The 17,400-nt window shown below is 38.2% G+C and overlaps 1 protein-coding gene across 4 annotated transcripts in view; it reads left to right on the forward strand.

The window, feature by feature from the left end:
• NMT2 (N-myristoyltransferase 2) overlaps nucleotides 1-17,400 on the forward strand; it is a 34,734-nt gene that overhangs the window by 12,888 nt on the left and 4,446 nt on the right. For all 4 annotated transcript variants that reach the window (XM_053991202.1, XM_053991223.1, XM_053991208.1 and 1 more), the window contains 9 exons: nucleotides 818-962; nucleotides 4,949-5,067; nucleotides 5,164-5,255; nucleotides 5,362-5,478; nucleotides 6,035-6,205; nucleotides 7,381-7,489; nucleotides 10,970-11,140; nucleotides 13,025-13,192; nucleotides 17,168-17,305. In XM_053991202.1, the coding sequence (XP_053847177.1) occupies nucleotides 818-962; nucleotides 4,949-5,067; nucleotides 5,164-5,255; nucleotides 5,362-5,478; nucleotides 6,035-6,205; nucleotides 7,381-7,489; nucleotides 10,970-11,140; nucleotides 13,025-13,192; nucleotides 17,168-17,305 (1,230 nt within the window). The remainder of the gene's footprint in view (nucleotides 1-817; nucleotides 963-4,948; nucleotides 5,068-5,163; nucleotides 5,256-5,361; nucleotides 5,479-6,034; nucleotides 6,206-7,380; nucleotides 7,490-10,969; nucleotides 11,141-13,024; nucleotides 13,193-17,167; nucleotides 17,306-17,400) is intronic.

A 17,400-nucleotide genomic window follows, 5' to 3' on the forward strand; every position in this document is an offset into this window, starting at 1 on the left:
ACCCAAATTAAGCTTTACCTTCATTATTACATTTATTTTATGGTGGTTTTTCAATGTAGGAATCCTAGAAAGAAAGTGAAATATGGAAATAGTAGTCCTTTGCTTATTTAGTAAAAAAACCCCAAAAAACCAAACAGTGTGGCTTGAAATCTCTGTGCAGAGTTGCTTAACATTTTCCAGTACATTTAAAACTATTCTTTCAGATGCATTATTGCACTGCAGTCTAGGGAAACCTGAGCACAAGCATGCTGTAGGTATGCCTCAGTACAGGACTTACCACCAGGAAGATAACAAAACAAAACAAACAGTTTTAAAAAGAGAGAGGGAAAAATCCCTTTAGATTTAGAGGTCTGTTACCATTATTCCGCTGTACTGTCCTCTGCAGGAAAAATTCTTATTCCTGTTATATTTACTCACAGTTATCAAAAAACTCCACATGTACCAATGGTGTCTTTATTGTTAAATACCTAAACTGACCCTTTCTTTAAAATTTTATTTTACTGTGTTTTACCAGGGGAACAGGGAATGTAAGAGGCATTTGTTTATTGCGATACAGCATCCTGCCTTAATGCTGCTGTATTTGTGTTAAAAATGTTGATGTTTCTTGGTTAAATGCAAGTACTGCTGGCAACTATTTTGTTTGCTTAACCTAACTTTTTTCCACCTTCCTGTCTACAAACATTGTACCTAAACTAACCATGATGAGAAGAGTACATGTAAGAGTAGGTAACAGTAAAAGAAATTAACATGTTTGTACAGCTATTCACAAAGTAAATGTACTCAATAAGCTTCCTGTTCTGTTTGTCTCTTTGTGCAGAATCCAGCCATTCCAATGCAGAAGCTTCAAGACATCCAGAGAGCAATGGAGCTGCTCTCTGCATGCCAAGGCCCAGCAAAGAATATTGATGAGGCTACCAAACGTAAATACCAGTTTTGGGATACGCAGCCTGTACCTAAACTTAGTAAGTTTAACTGGATCTGTGCAAAAGATCTGTCTTATGATCACTAAAGACATAATGTGCTAGCTCTGTGGCATGTTCTCTAAAATGGGTATAGTGTTGAACTGTGTGCGGTAGGGATCCTTAGTCTTTTGTGTAGTTTATGTGGAATTCTTGATGTTTTCCAGGGAAGTGCTTGTCTTCCCCTCAGATAATATGCAAGATAGAAGTTAATAAGTCTCATTCTGATGTCCTCTGTAAAAATGGAAAATGCTATTGAAATAGCATTCTTTTGTGTATTTTAGGTCTGAAATATTGAACAATAGAACACAGAAGTCTTTTTCACTTTAGGAGAAGTAAGAACTCTTAAGTGGTGACAAAGAGTAAACTTTAATGTTTTTATTAGTAGTATTTGTTTTGTTTGTTTATTTGTATTTCCTTTATTTTTTTTTTCAATAAATGGATTTGCTATCACAGAAATGACTCTCCTGCCATAGGTTGCACTGTTTTCATACAGCTTTAAGTAGACAGTGGCACTTGTCTGATACACAGACTCTTTTTCTGCTGTGTGTTCATGTTCTCCTCCACAACATACACTACGTTGAAGACATGCTTTCTCAGATTCTGTTCTCTTCTTGATTCCAAGTGAGATGATAAGGTGATCTCTCCTTGCCTTTAAATTTATAATGAATTTGGCAAGTTATTTTTTATACTGATCTGATCCCTGATAACACAGTTGGTAAATCTTCTCATTGTTGGAGAAAGTAGTTGCTGACTGTGTTCTCTGCATTGCTTTCTGAACCTTCTTTTTCTGCTTTCATTATCTTCAAGTTAAGCAGTTACAGCTTTTCAGTGTGAACATACCTTGGGGGCCCCACAAGTAAAACATTCTCAGCACAGTAGCTGGTGCTGCTATGTGCTGCAGGTTTCTCTCCATTGTGCTGGAGACTGGAATAGAATAAGCAGAAATAAGGTAGAATCTAAAGCACAGGAGCACTCTGCTCACTCTCTTGCCACAGGCAGCTTTTCACATTAATCCATAGCAATCTTATTTCTTCCTGACTTTTCTTGCATAGAGAAGTCCAGAGCAGGGTCCCTGGATACAGTATTTTCCTTTGGATTGGGTTGAATTGACCTGCCATGGCTTTACCCTGTGCAAACTCTATCCAAATACCTGCATAAAGTAATGGTAGTAATCGTCACCAGCAATCCAGCCTAAATGGAGAAAGACCCTACCCAAAATAAGTTAAAGTGTAAATCAAAAAATGCTCTGGCCATAATCAAGCTTTTCCAGAGCTAGTTCAGGTGTCTGTGCAGTAGTGCCAGGAGTTCAGTTCAGGCTAATCAATGTATCTTAGATAGAGAGGAGAGTCTGTCACTTTCCAGTCTAAAAAGGCCCATACAGTGGCTAAGAAAATTACTTGCTAGTGTTGTTCAGTAGAAATATGTTTCATTGAATTTGGTCAGTGAGGTTTTGTCCAACAGTCTCTATGAATTAATCACACAGATTTTTTTAAGCTTTTCTTTATCTGCTGAATGAACAGATTGGGAAGTCATCACTAGTTGATATGCTTTATGTGTTTAGGTGGAAAAAATAATCTGTCAATTCAAGAAAATGTTGTAGGGATCTTTGCAGTAAACTAACTTCAGAATCCTTTGGCCTTAAGTTAAAATTATTAGCAATAGGTCCTTTAGTTATGCCAAACCTGCCATTTAGTGGCAGTAATATTGGGCTGTTGGTACTTTTCAGAGTTTGCTTAAAAATGCTAATAATTATGACCTTCCAAACTGGATGGCAGGTCATAACTATAGTCAGGATTGTGCATCATGTGGAAAAATTCATACTCAAGGGAACCTTTGACTGTCTAGTTTGATGATGGCTAACGATACAGTTACCGTTATGATGGCATAACGATACAGTTGATTGTTTATGGGTAAGAATCAGGGAGAAGGCCAACAGGGCAGATACCGTGGTGTGAGTCAGTTCTAGACCTCCCAGCCAGGATGAAGAGGCAAATGAAATATTTTTTAAACATCTGGCAGAAGTCTTGCAATCACTAGCTGTTGTTCTCATCAGGACTTCAACCTACGTAGGATTTACTACAATTATAAGAATGACTTAATTATAGATTCTAGATAACAGCATTCCTACTATGCTCAACTCAACGCATGCACACAGGCAGAGAGTTGTTTACATGCTACCGTGTTCAAAGGTGCCTGTTAAAAATTCCCCTTGAGCCCAGTGACATACACTGAGTCCCTTGCATTTCTCAGCAGGAAGGGTTGAGCTTTGAGGAGTGGAGGGTGTCAGTGTAGGCCTCGTCCACAGCAAGTCTTCAGTGCATCACAGACTTGAGGGTTTGCAAGACATCCCTCTCAGAGGGAGGAGCTGGTGCAGCCCACTGCAGTCCAGGGCACTGTAAAGGGCCTCACTTAGGACCACTCTTCATAGGATTGCAAGGTAATTTGCTTTAATAATCAGTAAGTTTCCACCATGGTGGTAACACACATTGGTAACTGCTTTTTGAAAAAAAAAGCAGAAAAATCCCATCCCATAACAATGGTACCATTTCACTTGGGCTACAGTTTAGGTAAATGGTGTTCCAAGGCTCTCAGGGAATAGCTGATTATTAGGGAATAACTGATTATCCCTTGTTCCCCACCTTTTTCAGGCAAATGATGATCCTGATACAGTCAGTGTCACTCACACCTTTACTGTGCAGGAGCTCCTATTAATGGTCAAGGGACATTTCACTGCCCAGCTGGTTTGGTCAAGGCTTACTCGGAACTGCTGAGATCATAGAGTAGGCCCAAGGATGGATGGAGAGATGCCCCACCAAAGGGACTGCAAAGATGTTGAGGTTATGCAGGGAGAAAATCAGGAGGTCCAAAGCCCTTACAGTGTAATCTCATTCAAAAGACAATGCTACAAGAAAGACATTGAGGTGCTGGACTGAGTCCAGAGAAGGGCAACAAACCTGGTAAAGGGTCTTGCACACAAGTCTGATGAGGAGTGGCTGAGGGAGCTGGGGTTGTTTAACCTGGAGAAAAGGGGGCTCAGAGCAGACCTTATCACTCTACAACTACCTGAAACGAGGTTGTGGCCAGGTGGGGGTCAGCCTCTTACAGCTAACAAGCACTAGGACAAGGGGAAGCTACCTCAAGGGGAGCTGTGCCAGGGGAGATTTAGATGGGATGTTAGGAAAAATCTGTTCACTGAAGGATGGTTGAGAATTGGGAGAGGCTCCCCAGGGAAGTAGTGGGGTCACCATCCCTGGAGGTATTGAAAAGATATGATGCCTAGGATATGAAACCTAGGATGGTTTAGTGGTGGGCTTGGCAGTGTATGGTTAGTGATTGGAGTGATCTTACAGGTCCTTTCCAAATCTAAATGATTCTTTGATTTAGTAGGTGCTGCTCCTTAGAAGAGGAACAGCTGCAGTTTATTAGTGCAGGAAGACTGAGCTGTAAAGTAAGGGAAGAGAAGAAAGCATGCCTTCAAGTAGGATTTTTGGAACACATTTCACATACCACCAGTATCTCTTAAATGCCCTAGCTTTGCTATGTCACTGCTCCTGAGTAATCCTGTTGAGTTCAGGTCTGTTCAGGGCAGTGGTAAACAGGATCTGAGCCATAGCTTGTTAGCTGTGAGTACATGTTCTCATGATGAGGCTGTGGATCTCATGGCTGGCTAAATGCTGTGCGTGTGCTGATAAGTTGTTGTCTCTTGTGTTATGAAATGCAGGGTGTCAGTTGAGATGGAGTGGTTCTGTGCATATCTATAAATATTTTGATGAGACAGTCATTAGTCTGAATGTGATCTATGAAAATGAGAAGTAGTGTAAACTAATAATAATAATTTTTTCAGCATTTTTTAAAAGCTTCTTGTTCCATTCACATAATTATGAGGAAATACATGATGTGAAATAAATGCAGTTTACAGAAGTATCAGGAAAGCTAGCAATGTAATAGTTTTTTGTTTTGTTTTTTTTCTCATCCTCCCTCAAAAGATGAAGTTATAACTTCACATGGTGCAATTGAACCAGATAAGGACAATGTCCGCCTAGAGCCATATTCTTTGCCACAGGGTTTTATGTGGGACACATTGGACCTTAGCAATGCTGAAGTTGTAAGTAGAACAATTTTTATATGTATCTAAAATAATTCAAGTTTTTTCTGATTGATATGTGGATAAGTCTTTGGATTTTTTTGTGTATGTTTTCAGCTGAAGGAGTTATACACACTATTAAATGAGAATTACGTAGAAGATGATGATAATATGTTTAGGTTTGATTATTCACCTGAATTTCTTCTGTGGTGAGTAGCAAGTTCCACATTCTGTTCTGGCTGGACTGCAATGAAGGGTGTTTTTATTACATCTTCTTAGGCAGTAATTTGTAATTATTTCTGTCATCAATTCTAGGGCATTGCGTCCTCCGGGCTGGTTACCGCAATGGCACTGCGGGGTTAGAGTGTCTTCAAACAAAAAACTGGTAGGATTCATAAGTGCCATCCCTGCAAATATTCGTATTTATGACAGGTAAAATGCACCAGTACTTTTGTATTTGTTAAAGAATAATGCCACAAAACAAACCTTAAACCGGTATCCATTGCTATGGAGAAATTAAAAAGAGAGAACAAGGTGAAGAGCACCAATATTTATTTGAAGAGTTTTCTTAGTGACGAATGATGCATCTAATGCCATACAGTTTTCTGACCCTGCTGAAAAGCATTTATAGTTGATCAGCTGGTCTTCTTTGCCAAGTCTTCATACACTGACAAACATAAAGCATTGTGACTCCACATAGTTTTGCTTAGATGCTATACTGCATCTTAAAGTAAAGCAATCAGTTAAGTCTTGATAGAGCTTTGGAAAAGAAGTATTGCAAACCTCTTAGAGATAGCTTGCATATTGCACAGTTTATCATTGCTGTCACATAGGCATAGATTAGTGTTCATTGCAGATGTACTTTGTCACAGGCAAGTTTATTTTACTTCAAATTCTTCTGTCACAATATGGACAGCTGTAATTATAAAAATGGAAACATGTAATGTGTAACTCTCTTTAATTTTTTAACTACTTAATGTCTTTTTAGTGTGAAGAAAATGGTAGAAATCAATTTTCTGTGTGTCCATAAGAAACTGAGGTCTAAACGGGTGGCACCTGTATTGATTCGGGAAATAACCAGAAGAGTAAACTTGGAAGGAATTTTTCAGGCTGTTTACACTGCTGGAGTGGTACTTCCCAAACCTGTGGCCACTTGCAGGTAACCTAGGTGATGTTCTTAATATTATTGGTTCCTATAACAGTAATTTTTAAGAAAATTTAACAAAACTGTCTAAAAACAGTAAAAGGATAAAATTCAAAGCTATTAAATGTTGTGGCCTTGACTAACCTGAAGGCCGGAGTGTTTGTTAGTGTTGGGTTTTTTTGTGTTGGGGTGTTTTTTCCCCCTTCCCTCCCAGTGCCTTGGATGAAATAGCTTCTTGGACTAAAATTTTTAAAAAAAAATTGTGGTTTGTTTAGCATACTTTAAATAGACTAACAGATGTTTCTGTTGACCTTCTGGTGGCAGCCATGCTAGCAGTGGCAACATAGTATACCTGTGTTTTTCAAATGGCCTGTGTCCCTACTGGGACACTTCCCTGTTAACCTGGTTGCTTGCCAGAGATGGCAGAGCGTTTCTGGTAATTGTATGATTTGCTTTTTTGAAATACTTTCATCTTTCCTGGAGAAAGGAGGACTTTATTGGCATTTGATAAATACAGGAACACTACCATGTGGGAAGAGTTACAGTCAAATATAATTCCATTTGCTTGGAATGGATTTTATTTCTACTTGGAAAAGTTCAGTTCCTGCACTTTTAGTTCAGCTGTTTAGACTTCTGGAGGACAGAGTACCTTTTGATTTGAAATTGTTTTGTACCTATCAACACCAAAGATCCTGTAAGTTTCTGTAAGGAAAGATGGGGGGCGAGGGGAAATAAAAAGCTATGCTGTGTTAGAATAACCAGAGATGCTCTGTTGCACAATGACCTCCTAGGAAAGGGAGAGCTCCTTCAAAAAAAAAAAAATGCTCAGACATGAGCAGAGGGTGCTGTCTGCACAAGAAAATAAATGTTGCTATGTATGTATGGTGAGTTTTCAGGGCTGTGACAAATGCTAAAATGTTTAGCCCTGTGCTTATTCATTCTGTATCAAAAAGCATTTGCTTAGATTGAGAATACTGTGATAGCAGGCTTGTTTTAAAAGCTATTTCTTGGATATAACTTTTCCTTAATATTTTTTTTTGTTAATCAGCCTTCTTATAGATGTACTACAGGCTTGCTTAGAAACAAATTTGAAGAGTTGAAAAGAAGGAAGCAAGAAAGCAGAGCAATGGATGCAAGTGACACTGACACTTAAAGTACTATTTAAATTCATGATTTGGTTCTATTTCCAGGTATTGGCATCGATCACTAAATCCCAGAAAACTGGTGGAGGTGAAATTTTCACATTTAAGTAGAAACATGACTCTACAAAGAACAATGAAGCTCTACAGACTTCCTGATGTAAGCAATATGACATCTAGAGAATCCCCACAGTTATTGTGAGGCCCAAAATAACCTTCCATCTGTCTCTGACAGCACAGGCTTTTCTGTGTAAAGGCAGTGCATGCAGGACATTAAAAAAATAATCTCTGGTTGATGAAAAGGACCTTAAGGGCTATACTAAACAGAAGAGACTATTGCTGGAAATCTGGATCTCTATGGAGAAAATACAAATTTTAACCTAAAATCATTAAACAAAGGAAAAAAAAAAAAAAAACAGAAAGCTTGACTTCACAAACATGTGGGATTGAGTTGAAGATGCATAAGACTATTCTCGATATGTTTAATCTGATAAGAGTTTACTGTAACAGAAAATCAACAGTTCATGTCATAAAATTCTCAGAGAAATCCATCAGCAACTTGGCTGAATACAATCATATTGTTGATTCCACTCTAATTCATATTTTTTTCTGTGCTGTCAGAGAGTGTTGTTCTTCTGCATTGAGCAGGCTCAGTAAAAGCCACTTCAAAATGTTGTGCACTGTTAGTTTGCATGGTCTAGTAAAAAGCAAGTATTCTGGCATAGCTAGGTTAGTAAATTTTTTTTTCTCATGTTTTCAGCTAATAGTTAAGCTTGTAAAAAGCCTTAGGGTGCATTTCCATGACAGAGCAAGTCACTGTAAATGCTACGTACTGTTAAAAAATCTCATTGCTGTAATTAATAGCCTGTAGAATTTAGTCTGAGCTTTATGGCTGAAAACAATTTATTTGCTTGTAAAAGCTACCTTTTTTGAAGGGATTGCAGAGTATCTCTTACCTCTACCTTATCAGTAAACCTCTCTTTATTTAAACAAACCCTCTCTTCTGGTTAAAAACAATACTTTTTTTTCCTCACTCATAGTATTTATAATGATTTATCTGATTTTGGAGAATGGTGTCTGTTGCTATATTTGACTTGATGCTGCAGATTCTCTTAGTGCTCAGATATTTGAGCAGCCCTTGGAATAAAGCACATGCCATGCCTTGATCCATATTCCTGCTGCTGTGGGAGAGCCTCGTTTCCTGCTCCGCCTGGTGCCACCTGTGCCTGCACGTGCAGCTTCTCCCTTGCGTGCAGGACAGCAGTTTGCAGAGCTTAAGAATTAATAACCAAATTAATTGGGTTTTAATCTTGAGCAGCTAAATATAGCTTCCATCAAATCTTGAAGACATTTTTAACAGTCTGGAGAGTGTAATATACAATTTCAAGTGTAGGTTTTGGTGGCGACTCTAGTAACATTGCTTATGGAAACAACTGAGGAAGTGATTAAAGAATAAGGATCTTACTTGTAGTACCAAAGATATAACTACAGAGAATCATTAGAAATAGCAGTTGTATCCTGATCATTTTCCTTTATCATAAAACCCAGTTTCAACAGAGAAGTAAATTATGGAAAACAAATAATATATCATTATCTCATCCATAAAATATAGCTAAGGGAAACATACACTGTACACAGAAGTACAAATAGAAAATAGGTGCTTTTAAAATCAGCTTTCAAAACTGAGTGATGTAGGAGCCCACATACCTCAGGATTTTTGTTATTTTTAGGTTGGATTTGGGAGCTTCTCAATGGAAAATGAAGATTTAATCCTTGTTCTGGTGATTTCTCTTTAGATCTTGTGCTTTGGGTTTATTTGGAGGCTTTTTTTTTCCTGAGAAAGGGATTAAGTGCTGTTGAGGGTTGTTTTTGTCAGTTTCAGGCAGTTATAAACACTATTGTCAAACGAATTTGTCCATTCAGTCCATGCTATCCTGTCCCTTCGCACCAAACACTGTTTCTTGCATTTTAACCTCCTTTCTTAGTGTCCTTGGAATATCATTGGCACTAGGAGCTCATCTCCCTTTAAGAGAATTAATCATTCATAATCACTTAAACAGCCTGAATTAAAAAGGTTTTCAGGTGTAATAAATACTGTAATTAATAAATATCACCCTCCCTAAAGGCTGTGCATGTACCTATAGATACAAAAAATAAAAGTTTTTTTTCCTAAGTGTTTAATCTCTTGAGCAAGGAGTTTTCTGGAAGAACTAAAAATTGTCAGTATTTAGAGTCAGGACAGGAGTATATTTGTGTCTGTTGTCTTTTCGTGACCAGCTGGGATCCTAACGCTGGAGAGTTGCATGATTACATGCCCAGAGAAACAAATTTTAGCACAGTTCTGTACACTTTCCTCACCTCTGGGATTGCAAATAGTCACTTACTGGTGGCAATTCTGAGCATTACTGGGGGGAAAAAGAGCTTCCACCCCAGCTGCTTTTCTTCCATCCTTCCTGTATGTCAAGTGTACACCCTTCTGGAATAAGGGCATTTAAAAATACAGATGATGTACTGTTGTGGAGTCAAACCATAGTCCCAGGCTTCCTGGAAAAGCAGGAATGCTGAAATGTAATACACAGGCCAGAGCTGTGGCAAAATGTTCCTTGAATTCTCATCTGGCTGCTGACTCCCAGAGCGTGTGAATAAACATCTCCCCCAGAATAATGCCTTTTGGGCAAAGCATAATCAGCTACACTAATTTCAGGCTTCCAGTAATCAAGTCTCTACCTGGCTGCTCTTGCAATCAACTTTGCTATGATTAATGTGGTACGTGCCCAAGTATGTAGCTCAGACAGATGAGGCAGGATAAATGAGCACTTAAGAGAGTAAGCATTAGCCTCCCCAAAAGGAAATATCCAGAAGGCTGGCAAAAGATGGGAAGAAAACTTAAATCACTTTTGCTTGTTTAAACAATTGCATAATACTAGAAAGTAATTCTTTCCTTTTCTGATGTTTGAAGTCAGAAAAATATTTGTTGAAATAGGTTTTTAATTTCAGGCAGCTGTAAGTTATGAGAAGCTTTCTTGTTACCAGAATAGCAGTTGTGCCTGCATAGAAAGTTGTTAGCAAGGAAGTTTACAAATGCTAAAAATAGGTAGAATCTTTTTAGTTAAATAATTTATAATTAAACTTAATCAGCTGACACTGATGTATAGCTTGACTGTCATCAGTCAAGAATTGTCATAAGTTTGAATTGCTTGTGTTCTTGTCTTGAGATAACTTCTGATATGCAAGTTTCTTTGTTTTGTTTCTGTGTCTGGGCCTCAGGTAGTTTAGAAGAAGATAAAAAATAGATTGACCTAAAAAAAAAAAACAAAAAAAAAAAACAAAAAAAAAAACAAACTGCACAAAGTGTAGGCAGTTGGTGATGGTATGTCTTTCTCTGGAGAAATGAAGCTGTTTCAATAATGAAATTAAAAGATTTAAGTGCCCCAGACTGTCCCAATAATTAGAAGAGAGGAAATTCTGATTGAAAGCTGTTTGTAAAATAGCATAATGAATTAGGTGGCTGGGATAAAGTAGGCTAATAATGAATGCATTATAGCAAGTGGAGTGACTCTGCAACCTACTTTCAGCCTTTGCTGTGTGTGCAGTTTTCCTTTCAACATCTTAACATTTATTTTTCTTTTTTTACACTAAGGCCACAAAGACTTCAGGTTTGAGACCAATGGAACAAAAAGATACTAAAGCAGTACAAGAATTAATCAATACTTACTTGAAACAGTTTAATCTTGCTCCTGTGATGGATGAAGAAGAGGTGGCCCACTGGTTCCTGCCTCGGGATCATATTATTGACACTTATGTGGTAGAGGTAAAATATGCTCTAATATATATTAATGTGTGTGAGTGTCACTCAGTAGTTCAGAGCACTCTGCACTCAGAGTGCCAGACTAGTTCATATCAGCATCAAGTTTTTGGAATGCAGGCAATATGAAATATGTGTATTATAGGTAGAATTTGATACCATGAGTACTAGCTTTGTTCTTTGTATTACATTCTGTTAATAAGAATATGTTTGGCTGTGATAAACTGCAGCGCTCCTAGAATATCTGGAATATCAAAATAATCACTATCTTGACAAGAACCCTACATATTTTAAGATCAACTTTTCCACCTGCATTTCTTGATTCCTTTATACAGAGGTATGACATGATACTAAGCAGTGGTCTTCAAACCTTATTTTCTAGAAATAAGGAAAAATTATGCCATGACTGAGATAAGGATTTGGTTTGAATTGACTGTCATTATCCCACGTGTACATGTTTCTGCCATAACACCATTACAAAATTCTGTTTTAAAAAAACTAATTTTAGAGGCACCTGCTGGAGGAACTATGTTTTTTAATGGTTTGCTTCAGTAAAGTGTGTTTTTTCCAGTAAAAGAATGTGTATATATGTGTATGAATTTGGAGATATATATATACACACACACACACACACACACACACACACATATCTACCACCCCCACCCTCCAAAGAATTGGTCATAATGCTTCTCTCAAAATAAGGAGTGCAGGAATAGATTAGCATTTGGATTGGAAATCTCCCAGACATGTTTGGAATAGATGCACTAAAGCTAGTGGAAAGATACACCCTTCCCTTTGAGTCCATATAAATTCAGTTGTAGACAGTATATTTAGACAGTGTATTACTTTGCTTAAAGTGATAATATTATTTTAAAATGATCAGGACTAACATCCCTAAACCTTCTCCTCACAGAAAAGCCGTAGGTTGTGAAGGTCAGCGTAACTGTAACCTGAATTTGTGCAGGAGCCTCAGCTGAATTAGGAAACCTAGAGCTAAATAAAAGCCATCAGTTTTTATTGTCCAAGCTTAGCTTTCTGCTTATTTTGTAGTGGGCCTAGTGCTCATTGGACTTTCCCATGGTCTAATTTATAGTCCCACCTTCTTTCTCCACTCCCTCTTTTCCCTGCCCTCTGCCCTGCTCCCTGACTTGGTTTTTGGCTTGCTTTGTGAGTTGAAGCCTACAGGAGAGTTCACAAGCACCACGATTAGCATGAATGTGACACTAACAGTGCCATATTAACTAAACAGCACAGTCTTCACTTACTTGTTTTATGCTGTCTCTTGGACTAGTTTTTTACTATACAAAGTGTACGTTTGCTAGTGCTTAAAATCTTTTTAAGATCAGTGTGACCTGGAGAAGCTACTGTCAGACCTTTAAGTCATCTTTGTAATGTGCAGATCTAAGAAGTATTTGTGTGTCTCTTTTACCTTATTTTCTTGGAGATACTCTGGGCAGTTTTTATTAATGTTTTGAATACCAGCACAGTATACTTTTTTCTCTGTTTTTAGAAAGATGAGAAAATTATTCTTTGGTATGAATGTCATCAGATTTTTAAAATAGCCATAATATTTTAAGAATATTTTATTAAAAACTAGTTCGGTTGGAAAAAAAGCTTCAATACTTTCAGTGGAAGTGTGCTTTGTTAGCTTTCTCTATAGAAAACTACTGCTTTGACAATTGTGTGTCAAAATGTTAGTGGTGTAATAGACTAGAAAAATCTAAATGTTTGTTTCCTCAAATCTTAGCTAAGACTAGCTGCTATACCATAGTACTTACAGTACACAAACCTTGCTGCATTTATTGCTTTCTGTAGAACTGTCACATTAGCCTAACCAGTAACTGATTACTTACTAATGGACTTTCTTGTTTTGGTTTGGTTTTTTTATAGGGTTCAAATGGTATTTTAACAGACTTCCTCAGTTTCTACACATTACCTTCAACAGTGATGCATCATCCTGTTCATAAAAGCCTCAAAGCTGCCTATTCCTTTTACAATATTCATACAGAGACTCCCCTGTTGGACTTAATGAATGATGCACTTATTATAGCTAAATTGGTAAGTTGTAGGTTGAGTTTTTTCTGCTTCATTCACAAAAGTATTTTTAGGAGTAGTGGCAAGGTAAGAACTGGAATAATTTATCCATGCCAGTGCATTTACAGCATAGAGTACAGTTGATGAGACATACACCATATATATATCAAAATCTAAAGCAGTATGCTTGTTTTTCCTTTTTACTTTGAGTGATGCTGGGGAATGACAAATGCATAAAGTATTTGCAATAGCTTGAACTGTGGATACACCCAAGAGCACACTGATGACCATCATCACTAAGTATCAGAAGAATGAAAAGTATCACTAAATAATTTCCTTCGGAGATGAATTAATAAGCACTATCAAATACATTTTGCTTTTTAAAAATATCTCTTATTCCTAAAATATGTAGAAATTTTATTTATGTGAGCTTTATCATGTTATCATTGCTCCATGTAAAGCTCTGTAGATAATGTCATGGTGTAGCTTTTAAGTATACTCTTAGGTATGGAATTATACTGATAGGTGTTTGGTTGAATGGAAGGGAAAAGACTATAAATGAAGTTCTCAAGCCAAAGAATTTTCAGAGTTTAGTACGGTCTAATGAAAAGCTATCTCTCAGCTCTTAGACTAGGGTTTCATGGGAGTGCAGTGCTAACATCAATGGCACATGCCAGCACTCTGAATTTGCAAAGACCTGTTTGCCCTGGGTAGTTCAAAGCACTGTACAGGCTTCATCTGGTCCATAACACCCCCTCTGCCACCATTCCCAGCAGGCTGCAGGGCACAGGCATGTTTCCTGCTCCTCCTTCCCGCACTGCTGGTGGTGTCACAGCCTCCTGGGGAGTGCCCTGGCAGGCCATGCTCAGAGCTGCCTGCATCTGCCACTGGGCTTTCTCTGTTGGTTCTGGACAAAGCCACTGATGGTCTGCAAAGGCTGTATCTGTTCAGACTTCAGGATGCATGAAAACAGCCACACAATCTTCAGCCTGTCTGTCCCAGCCATGTTCATGCAGCACTGCAACAGAGCTGCCAACTGTGATGGGAACTGCTTGCTGAGGATTGTTAACCTAGAAGCAGTTCAGTAACTATTTGTCAGGGAAAACTCCTGGATAGTTATGGGAAATATCATTATTCAGGCTCCAGAATTATCCAAAAGGAAGTTCAGAGACAGACTTTGAGAAGCCAGTATAATTTTCAGGAGTGGCTAAAAATACTGGTAATTATTCTTAAAAGTCAAGGTGGAAAAAGGTTAGTCTGGGTTAGAAGTGTGGCCCAGGGAGCTGTGTGTCTGGCCATTCTCTAGGCTGTGTGTCTGGCCATTCTCTAGGCTGTGGGTGGGGCAGGTGAGGAGGTAGTTCCATGGTCTGACCCCAAAGCTTTGCACCTTCCCCTGCATATGTTTCTCTCTCAGTGTGACATGCAGCTCTTTCCTTTTGAGCGGATCATCCTATATCTCTTGCAATATTGGGAGTTAGACACCTGTGGATTTCTTAAGTACCTGCTGGCCCTGTAATGCATCACTAGATGCCTAATCATAGTTACAGATCTGGCAGTTGAGTTTTATATGAGGAGAGGTAAGGCCACAGAAGAGAGCTGATAATGCAGTCCTATTCACAGCCTTTTGTTTACAAACATACTGAGTCTGGCTGGGATGGAGTTAACTTTGTTCCTTGCAGCCCATATGGTGCTGCACTTTGTCACTGAAGCAGGACTGATAACACCACCAGTGTTTTGGTTCTTACTGAACACTGCTTGCACAGCCTCAAGGCTTTCTCTTTCCCCTGCACTGAGGAGGCTGAGGGTGGATAAGTTGGGCAGGGACGTAGCCAGGACAGGTGACCCCAATTGACCAAAGAGATGTTCCACACCATATGATGTTCTGCTCCACAATAAAGGCTGAAGGAAAGGAGGAGGAAGGGAGAATGCTTCCAGTGATAGCATTTATGTTCCCTAACAATCATTATGCATGCTGAGATCTTGCTTCACAGGAAGTGGTTTGACATCTGTCTGGCAGTGGGAAGTAGTGAATGAATTCTTCCTTTTGCTTCTCTTGTGCCTTCAGCTTTTGCTTTCTCTATTAAACTGTCATTATTTCAATTCACAAGACGTCTTGCCTTCCTTCTGGTTTCTCCCCATCCTGTGGGAGGGCGTAAACCAAAGGCCGTGTGGGTGTTTGGCTCTTATCTGGGGACAGCCCACCACAGTATCCTTTCTGTACTTTAACTCCAAAGCATTGGTTTTGAAGCTACAAATTCAGCTCAGCAAATTACTTCTAGGGTTTGCATGTCAGCTAATGTTTATTTTTATCTTCATATGACACTATATAAAATTAGTTTAGAATTAGTTAGGCAGTTACAGGACAAAACACCTGACCTTCAAAGTAAAACCCAAAATTTGGAGTTATTAACTTAGGTTCTATGTATTCTGCATGGAGAGAGAGTGAGATTTTATATCAGGATAATCCCTCTAAAACCCTGCATATTTTATTGTTGAAGCTGACACAAATTTTCTAGATCTAGAACACAGGGAAGAAATTCTCTTCTGAGTCTGGTTAAGTGGTTTGTCAGAGCTGTGGAGAAAGTACCTTGAAACAGAAACCTTTTTATCCCTCTCAGAAGATACTAACCTGAAACTAATCTGCTGGTGTTTAGATATTGAATTAAAACTACATCTGCAGAGTTTTGTTTGAATTTTGAGTGTTTAATTGCACAACTTGGTGTGCTTGTATCTAGAGCGTGTCTCTATTCTCCCCCATTCCCTTCCTGCCTTCTGAGATTGCTGTTACTGTTACTTACTTGGAATATTTCAAAATTTACTTTCAATGCCAACTGTCAAATATTGTCACCTCATTTGTCTTATTTCTGCGTGTTTTTCACAGCACATTTAACTTAGCGTGGCGTCATCTGCACACAAAATGATCCTTGTGTAAGGTAGCGGGAAGCCTTACTAAACTCACTGTCTGTGCTGTGTAACTTTCTGTTAAGTAGTCCTGATGAAGAGCTTAAGTGCTCTTTTTCTTCAGACCTCTTTTTCCCTAATATGTGATGCTCATTTAAAAGAAAAAAAAAATCTAATTCTTTTACTGAGTAAAGAATGTTCCTTACCCCATGTTCTTGTGCTTAAGTAATTGAGCATTATTGTTTTGTACCTTTTGTCTTAAAAGTGTATCATGTCCTGCTGGTGCTGCACCTTTGTGCTTTTAAGACTCCAGGAGCTTAGATCAGACTCCCTTGTAGATAATTGCAAATAAATGGATTTCATATCCACACCCCCGAGCAAATTCACCTCTTCTTACGTGATGATTATTGCTGCAATGGCTTACCAGATCTGGGGTTTAGGTTGCTTGTTAAGAGTTCCCAGTGAGGAGAAAGGATTTGAGCATGTGTTAATGGAGAAGAAACTCTTGAGACTGATTCAGCCATGTGGCTCTTCTGAGACAAAAAATGTCTCTTTGTGGTGAATTTGGGATGTTTATGAAAAGAGGAGTTGATAGAGGGTGCATAAGTAAGGGAGGGAGAATCACATGAAAGATTTGAATTCTAAAGAGAATGGCACTTCAGAAAAGGATTAAATCACAAAATATGTTTATCATTAACAGAATGATAAATTGCTGAAAAACAGAGTAACTGCATTTATGCAGCTACAACTAGAATAGGCCATATGTGTCAGAACACTGTAAAAAAATGCATGTCTGTAAGGATAAAATAATGAAAAATGCTTTAGGGACTCTTTAGACATTAGGCCCTGAAAATGGCTTTAAAATTCATACCCTTTTGGAGCTAATCTTCAAATACAGTTGTGCATTATACTTTAGTTTTTATAGAGAAAATGTCTTCGTGTGTGTGCCTAATTAAAAGGCAAGATTTATTCCACTGTATTTTTTCCTTTTAATTAGCCTAAGTCTCTTGGATACCATATGCCACTCTGTAAAGTATCATTTTTGTGTCATTTGAAAATTTCAAAAGTAAAATTTTAAAAATGTTTTGCTGTTGCCAGAAAGGATTTGATGTGTTCAATGCACTAGACTTAATGGAAAACAAAACATTCCTGGAAAAACTCAAGTTTGGGATTGGAGATGGAAATTTGCAGTATTACTTGTACAATTGGAGATGTCCAGGCATGGAATCTGAAAAGGTAAGGGAGAAAAATGAGTTCCTGAATTCCATTAGATGTAATGGTACATTAATTTACACTGGCCAACAATGGGCCATATAATGTAATTGGCCCTG

This window comes from Vidua macroura, chromosome 1, assembly GCF_024509145.1.
Source record: "Vidua macroura isolate BioBank_ID:100142 chromosome 1, ASM2450914v1, whole genome shotgun sequence".
Taxonomy (NCBI): Eukaryota; Metazoa; Chordata; class Aves; order Passeriformes; family Viduidae; genus Vidua; species Vidua macroura.